The sequence below is a fragment of the Peromyscus californicus genome, unplaced genomic scaffold (assembly GCF_007827085.1).
Source record: "Peromyscus californicus insignis strain IS unplaced genomic scaffold, ASM782708v3 Scaffold_17__1_contigs__length_78620276, whole genome shotgun sequence".
NCBI lineage: Eukaryota > Metazoa > Chordata > Mammalia > Rodentia > Cricetidae > Peromyscus > Peromyscus californicus.
Window position 1 is genome coordinate 5,836,383 of NW_026294469.1, and position 8,114 is coordinate 5,844,496.

The 8,114-nt window shown below is 41.9% G+C and overlaps 1 protein-coding gene across 2 annotated transcripts in view; it reads left to right on the forward strand.

The window, feature by feature from the left end:
- Taf4b (TATA-box binding protein associated factor 4b) overlaps positions 1-5,526 on the forward strand; it is a 130,078-nt gene extending 124,552 nt beyond the window's left edge. For both annotated transcript variants that reach the window (XM_052741585.1, XM_052741586.1), the window contains one exon: positions 1,354-5,526. In XM_052741585.1, coding sequence (XP_052597545.1) covers positions 1,354-1,521 — 168 coding nt within the window. In that variant the 3' untranslated portion in view covers positions 1,522-5,526. The remainder of the gene's footprint in view (positions 1-1,353) is intronic.
- The last annotated feature ends 2,588 nt before the right edge of the window (positions 5,527-8,114 follow it).

Consider the following 8,114-nt stretch of genomic DNA (forward strand, 5'->3'; position numbering starts at 1 on the left):
TTTAAGTAGCATTAAGATGGCTCAGTTGATAGAGCACTTGCCCTAAAAGCCTGACAACCTGACTTTGATTCCTAGAACCCACATCAATATAGGAGAGAACCAGTTCCACATCATAATCCACAAAATAATAATAAATAAAAAATTTAAAATAGTAGTGCATAGATGCCCGTGTTTAGGAAACTGTCTTGATGCAGGAGTACTGGATTCCACTTCATTCTTGGGTGAATTTGAAGCTTACATTGGTTTTTCTGTTTATAATCAGTAAATTCAGTTTAGAAAATATTATTAGACTGGGTGTGGTAGTGCATTGCCTTTAATGCCAACACTTCAACACTTGAAAGCAAGAGGCAAGTAGATCTCTGAGTTTAAGACTAGCCTGACATACACATTGAGTTCCAGGCCAAACAGAGCTGAATAGTGAGACCCTTTTTCTAAAAGAAAATACCATGGATAATCATGCTGTTTCTTCACGATTTGCCAAGTTCTGGAGGGGCTATAAATAATAGTCATTGTACTTAGAAAGGTTCTGGTCTGGTAGGTTTGGTGATGGTACGGAAACATCTTATTGCAGAGGAATATGTTGCTGAAGTCCTTTGTAAAAGAAGATGGGAAGTGTATGATTGGAGGCAACCAGAATGGTGAGTGCTTACCTGGCACCATCAATAATACAACATAGCACAGTGGCTAAATTCAGGTGAAATTAAAAATGGAGTCCTCGTCTACCTTGCTGTGAGACTTAGGACACATGACTTCACCAGGCCAGGATCATTTTCCTGTCTGGTCTGAGCAGTGGGAAACAGCCCTCACAGATCTTGCAGCAATGGTGTGTGAAAGAAAGGAGACAGATTTTCAAGTAAAGTTCTGGCCACTAAGGAGCCATTAAGATTTTTTGGCACTGTGGCATGATGAGATCTGAACCATAATGGGCTTTTGTTATGTTTATTTTTACTGTTGATGCATAAAAGACTGTTCTGTTGTCTTTTGAGGCAATGGATTTTTATGTATATGTAACCCTTCATCAGCACCATGATCAAAATAAATTCATCCATCACGTTGAAGCTTTTTGTAAAATCTTTCAAGTGGGAAGTCTAACCTGGAAGGGGCGGGAGAGTAGAGCAAAGGAGCATCTGGAAGAGAAGAAATCATTTCAGAGACTGCTGCCAGGCCAGGAGAGAGAAATGAATGATGTCAGGACCTCGGTGAATTGAGCTTTCCATAATACCTTCCCAATGGATAGTGGGCTGCTATGTGCCACAGGAAACATGTTTTCCTTTATGAGAGTCTTTATTTTAAACTAATTTTCTCTCTCTCTTCCCCGCCCCTCTTCTACTCCCCACCCCCGTTCCTATTTAGGGCCTCAAAGATAACCCTTCTGCTTCTGGGACGTCCAGCCTAACGGCCACCAAACCATTGCTTCGTCCAAGAATCACAAGAATCTGCCTCAGGGACTTGATATTCTGTATGGAACAGGAAAGAGAGCTGAAGTATTCTCGAGCCCTATACCTTGCCCTTCTGAAGTGATCACTCCATTCCTCCGTCCAGACGCTCACTGTTTACTGCCAAAGAAGATATAGAGAGCATTGTTGCACTATCCTGAAATCTACTCTGGAAAATAGTCACCAGTATGGAAGACCACTGTTTACACTGACAAGCTTTTTCTTTTTAAACTACATCTTGTCTGTATGTCCTGTGGGTTCTTGCAGATGAGAATTCAGATACTTTCTGAAAGTCAGTACTAAGTATACTTTATACAGAAGTATCACCTACCCACTTGCATTTAATTACAGCAGCGAGGGGCTCCCTCTTACAACCTGTGTTTCTGTTTGTTTTGTTTTTCACACCGTAGCAATAAGGTGCCCCCTCCGCTACAGGCTGCATCTAAATGTAGGAGAAAGGAAGAATCAGAGTGTATCCTATACTGAACCTGTCTCCTAGTGTTAGATCTTATGTCTGCAATTAGAATACTTAGCTAACTGTGACAGTTACTTTCTGGAATTGAAGTGTGACAAGCCACAGAGTAGGGTCAGTATCAACTTGGGCTAGTTGAGCTAGAATTACAAACACAGCCAATGGGACCGTTTATGCCTGAGGCTGCTGACTGTCTGGCTCCCCACACTGCACTGTTCATGATAGCTAGTGAGGGGCATCCTTGTCAGCTAAGTTTTAAAACTGAAGTTGCTACTGATATACCTCACTAAAAATGGAAGAGCTAGAAAGTACTAGAAAGGAGTATGAGGCCTTGCATTCAAATCGACAAAAGAAAAATGAAAATGCATTACGAAGCAGATGTGTGCATCGTGTGCCCAAGGAGGGTGGCTGCACTTGGAATGCCAGAGCTGGTCTTTGTTTTGCTGATGGCATAAATAAACAAACAAACAAACAAACATAGCTTGTAGGTCAACCAAAGAAGAAAACCTGGCAAACATTTACAGTATTTCAAAAGAGGACAGTTTTTATATTATTTTAATTCCCAAGTGGAATTCTTTCTTTCTTTTGTAAAGAATCTCTCAGTTACCCTATGTTTAAGCATCTAGTGCTTTTCAAAACTTGTAACTGATGGCCAGAACATTCTTGGACACCCTTCGATTTGTCTACTTACGAGGTGCTCTCAGTGTCTTACCCGTGGGAGTGTGGCTCTAAATGTGAACAGCACATTGTGTACCACTCTCTGAGGAAGCTGCTGTTCAAAGCACCCCCCCACGCCAGTTTTTAAATCTACCTGGGCAGGTAATAGCTGACAAAAAATAATAGTGGGATTGAAATCACATGCTGCAAGAATGCCACACCCTCCCAGGAGATAATTAAAGGAAAATGCTAGAGGAAGGGTTCAGGGGAAACACCTCTAGTATATCACTCTCCATCCTGTTCTTCCCACAGAGTCTGTTATGGCCATATTCTATACTGTTGTAAGAGTTTAATTGGCCACAATTTTTGTTTTAGCAAGTTATGTAAAATGCCGTAAATTATGTATATGTTAAAAAGTAACTTAAGAAATCTATACCCAAAGTTGTTTTGTATATTTAAATGCTTAGCTTTATTTTTCTGTAAAGTGCACTGTGCTCCCACATTTATGTAAACTTATTGATCAGATGTTTAAAATTATTTCAGATCACCATTAAAGTAATTATTTTATGATTAAAAACAACAACAAAACACACAAACTTTGCTCAGTCACTGACTTTGCAGCAGTTTTCATTAGTAGCCAGTCCCTGAAGGACTCAGATCTGCCTGGCAGTGAGTCTATTATTTACTTTGGACTATGAACATTTGGTTCTGGAATCTCACTTAGATCTAGGTTGCTTTATCACTTCCTTTGCAATAGTTGTAAATTTGCCTGTTGTATGACTCACAAAGAAAGCTAAACATCGTTACTATAGAAGTTTTTCTTGATCCATTGAGTTTTTCTTACCAAGAATGTTTTTCAAAATTTTTAATATAAAACCTTTGTGATATACACATGTGTGGTGTATGTATGGGTGTCTTCCTCTCTCACCTCTGTATCTTATGTTTGAGAACAAGGTCTCACTGAGTCTGGAGCTCACTGATTGGCCAACAGCCCCCTGGATCTTCCTGTCTCCACCTGTGAGCTCTGGGATTTCTGGAGCGTACCAGCATGGCTTTTCACATGGGGGTTGGGATCCACACTTGGGACCTTACCCTCACACAGCAGGCACTCTAGCCACTGAGCCAGTTCCTGCGTCCTTAATGTACGTTTGAAACTTGTGGAGTGTATATTACACAGAGAAAAACAAATGTGTGTATACAAAATATTCTTCCACACAGTTGACAAAATGGAGGCTTTGAGGTGGATTTGATTTCCAGATGCGTTGTCTTTAATTTGCAATGTGAGTGCTATGGATCCAACTCAAGCACTCTTACCCGCTGAATCACCTTCCTAGCCAAAATAGTCTCCCTTTTTCAAAAGCAACATTGAAAAGTATCATATATATATATATATATATATACACACACATACATACATATATATATATACATATATATATAGTGTGTGTGTGTGTCTGTGTGTGTCTGTGTATGTCTGTGTGTGTGTTTACAGGTATGCACGTGTGGAGGTCAGAGGACAACTTGCACAAGTTGGTCTTTATTATGTGGACTGGAGATCACTTCAGGTCATCAGGCTTGCCAGCAACTGTCCATAACCTGCTGATCCATTTCACTGGCCCAACAAGCACTTCTCAAACCTAGAAAACCCTTCAAATTTATACATGGCATGTTTTGTCTCATTAGAATTTTGTCAAGAGAAATTTATTTAGAATTAAGACTTTAGTATAAAGACGGTTCGAGCAGAAAACACAGCCATGTTTTTAGGAAAGTACAGGACTTAGGTACAGGCTGACTTGGACTTTATTACTTTGTCTGTTGTAGAATGAATCAGTTGAGTGTGTCTGCCTACAAATTTGCCTTCAAAAGTTCCAGTTATATTCTGCAGGGGGAACAATTATATGTGTCACATGTCTGAATATAACCTACTAGAGAGCTTTTACATTGTACTATTCTTCTTGTGATACTCTGTCTCACTTGTCAATGTCTGAGACAGGCTTCTGGGAAAGCCTGTGAAGGATTATCTTGATTAAGTTTATTGCCTAATTTGCAACACACACAGCTTGTCTCCTAGGTTCAAGCTGGCTCCACTCTACAGCAGGTTCTTGGTGGTCATCCCATGGTACTGACATCTTCAAAATGCTGGGATCTCTGCAACTTGCCTGTAACTTTGCCAGTTAGCCTCTCGTGGCTCTCCTCGAGGACTCTAATGCTGCCACATAGTGCCAGGCCTCAACTTCTCTCCATGAGACCTTCTATCCTGGGTCTCTGCAGCAACTAAGTCTGTGCCATCGCCAGTGGCCTCTCCTCAGGGACTGTAGCCCCACCACACAGTACCAAGACTCAGCTGCTCTCCATCAACACTTCACACCTTTAAAACCAGTATTACTGAGTGACTCTTACACTACCTACATCAGCTAACAGCATATGATACATCCCTGGATGCCTCTGGAACACAGCTTCTGTGTGCCGACCCAGAGGAAACACTTCCAGAAGATGTCACCTCAGTGATGCCAGTCTCCTCTTAATCACTGCTGATTTCTCAGCTCCAGTTGACCAGTATCAATTGTCACAGCAAAACAAAGGTTTCCCGTTAGTGGCTCTGGTCTCTTATAAATCACAGCCAATTCTGTTGGCTAGTTCTATGTGAACTGGACACAAGCTACAGTTCTTTTTAGAAAAGGGAACCCCAACTCAGAAAGTGCCTCTACCAGGATTGCCTGTGGTGCACTTTCTTGAATGATGATTGATGTGGGACAGTTCGGCTCTGCGTGGGGCCACCTCTGGACTGGCCCTGAGTGCTATAAGAAAGCATGCTGAGCAAGTCAGTAAACAGCACTCCTCTGGCCTCTGCTTCAGCTCCTGCCTCCAGTTGCTGGCCTGTTCCTGCCTTGACTTCCCTCAGTAATGGACTATGTGATATGGAACTGTAAACTGGAATAAACCCTTTCCTCCTCCAACTTACTTTTTCTCATGGTGTTTTATCACAGCAATAGAAAGCCTGCAACAGTTACCTTGGGCAAGTTATTTTACTTTACTTTTGTTTCCTGTCTGAAAAAAAAAATACTTGGCCCATGGGGTGGCTGTGAGAATTCAGTAAATGATTGTGATTGTGTGTAAACCACTGAGACCAGCATATCACACATTATAGCAGGAAACAATGTGGGGGTAATGCTTGTTATTTGGAGATCTTAAGTGTCACAGCTTTACATCCTGCCTAACTGGACTTGGCTAAATGCACAACCCTTTGCGTATTATTTAAAAGCTAAGGTTTCCAGATTCCTGTGTGTGCCATTGAGACTGGTGCAGGAAGCTTTAAGACGGCTATGACTAATAACAGAGGGCCGTTCAACAGGCTGGTGTGCGTTCTCTCTCTCTCTCTCTCTCTCTCTCTCTCTCTCTCTCTCTCTGTGTGTGTGTGTGTGTGTGTGTGTGTGTGTGTGTGTGTGTGTGTGTGTGTGTTTTATGAGGACTGAACTCAGAGTCTTGCCATATGAAGGTTCTACCACTGAGCTTCATCCCTGTATTAGCTACAAAATACCCAACCAGAGGTCACTTAAGGGAGGAGGGTTTATTCTGGCTCATGGTGTAAGAGATAAGCAATCCATCAAGGTTGGAAAGGCATGGCAGCAGGAATGTGAAATAGATGGTCATGTGGTGTCTGCAGTCAGAAAACGGGTGAGTGCTAGTTTTCAGCTCATTCTTACTCAGTCCAGGACCCCCAGCAAGTGGTGATGTAGCCCACATCCAGGATGGCTCTTCCCTGCTCAGTTTAAAACTTCTGAAAATAGTTTTATAGACACACCCACAAGTGTGTTTCCATGGTGAATATAAGTCCAATCAGGTTGACAAGTTAAGATTAATTGTCACAATGCTTATCCACTGTTCTGGATAGTTTTATGTCAACTTGACACAAACTGAAGTCATCTGAGAGGAGGGAACTTCTATTAAGAAAATGTCTCCATAATATCAGACTGTACACAAGCTTGTAAGGCAATTTCTTAGTGATAGATGTAGGAGGGCCCTGCCCATTGTGGGTGGTGCCATCCCTAGGCTGGTGGTCATGAGTTTATAAGAAAGCAGTCTGAGCAAGCCAATAAGCAGCACTCCTCTATGGCCTCTGCATTGGCTCCTGCCTCCAGGTTCCTGCCTGGCTTGAGTTCCTGTCTTGGCTTCTCTTGGTGGAATGTGATTCTGGAAATATAAGTCGAATAAATCCTTTCCTCCCCAAATGCTTTTGGTCATGGTGTCTCATCACAGCAGTAGAAACCATAACTAAGATATCCACATTTCTGACTTTGTTTTCTAAGTTTCCTGTAGGGTTGGGAGCAGTAATTGCCATTCCTTCCAAAATTTTAATTGAAAACATTATAGAAACATATAGGGCACATTGAAGCAATATAAAATGGCACACCGAAATTCTTCTCCTTAAGGTTCCCCAGCACATCCATTCCCTTCTCAAGATCTGTCCACTTTTATCAGTTTCATACATATCACTCCACAAAGTTCCTGTGTTCTTACTCTCTTACACAAGCATATGACAGCTTACTGACTTAACCGATTTTCCCAGTTCCATTCTTAATTCCACCTATCGTTTTCCAGACCAACTGTGCTAGTAGAATCTTGCTGTGATCTTTAGGGGGAAACAAACTTCCCTTGAGGGATTTACTTTATTTACTATTCTGTAAATAGTATGTGTTTGTTTACTATTTGTAAGTTACACTGTTTCACGAGAGAAATCCACCGAAATACGTCTTTGGGTTCCTCTATTCCTCCACCAAATGAGCACTGTCAGAGCAACAGGAGAGGAGGGAGATCCTGTGCATATTACTGGGGTGGGTGATGAGGATAGGGAAAGGAGGAAAGTCACTGATGGGAAGGACACACTATGTTGGTTGGTTGTCACTCTGAAGCTTCACTGGCGTCATCCACCATGAACCAACCTGACTTCAAGATCACTCCAACTTCTCTGTGCAATTTATATTCTCAACTAAAAACAGTGAGTGGGTCATGTTGGGGAATAATATTTTAAAGTGTGTTACTTTTGTTTCTATTGCATTTGTTTAACTCTGTGAAGCTGTTACTGTGCCTGTCTAAAACACCTGATGGTCTAATAAAGAACGGCCAATAGCGAGGCAGGAGAAAGAAATAGGCGGGGCTGGCAGGCAGAGAGGATAAAAGGAGACATCTGGAAGGAGAAAAAAGTATCCAGAGAAAGAGGAGGACGCCAGGGTCCAGCCACCCAGCCACCCAGCCACACAGCCAGCCATGGAGTAAGAGTAAGATTTACAGAAGTAAGAGAATGGGAAAAGTGTAGAGACAAAAGACAGACAGGATAATATAAGTTAAGGAAAGCTGGCTAGAAACAAGCCAAGCTAAGGCTGTGCATTCATAATTAGGAATAAGCCCGTGTGTGTGATTTATTTGGGAGCTGGGTGGCGGGGCCCCCAAAAGAGAACAAGCAACAGGGATGATATAAATTTGACATTCCTAGGTGTGATGGTGGATGGAATTGCCAAGATACCCAAACTACTCATCAAGCCTCTAATAAC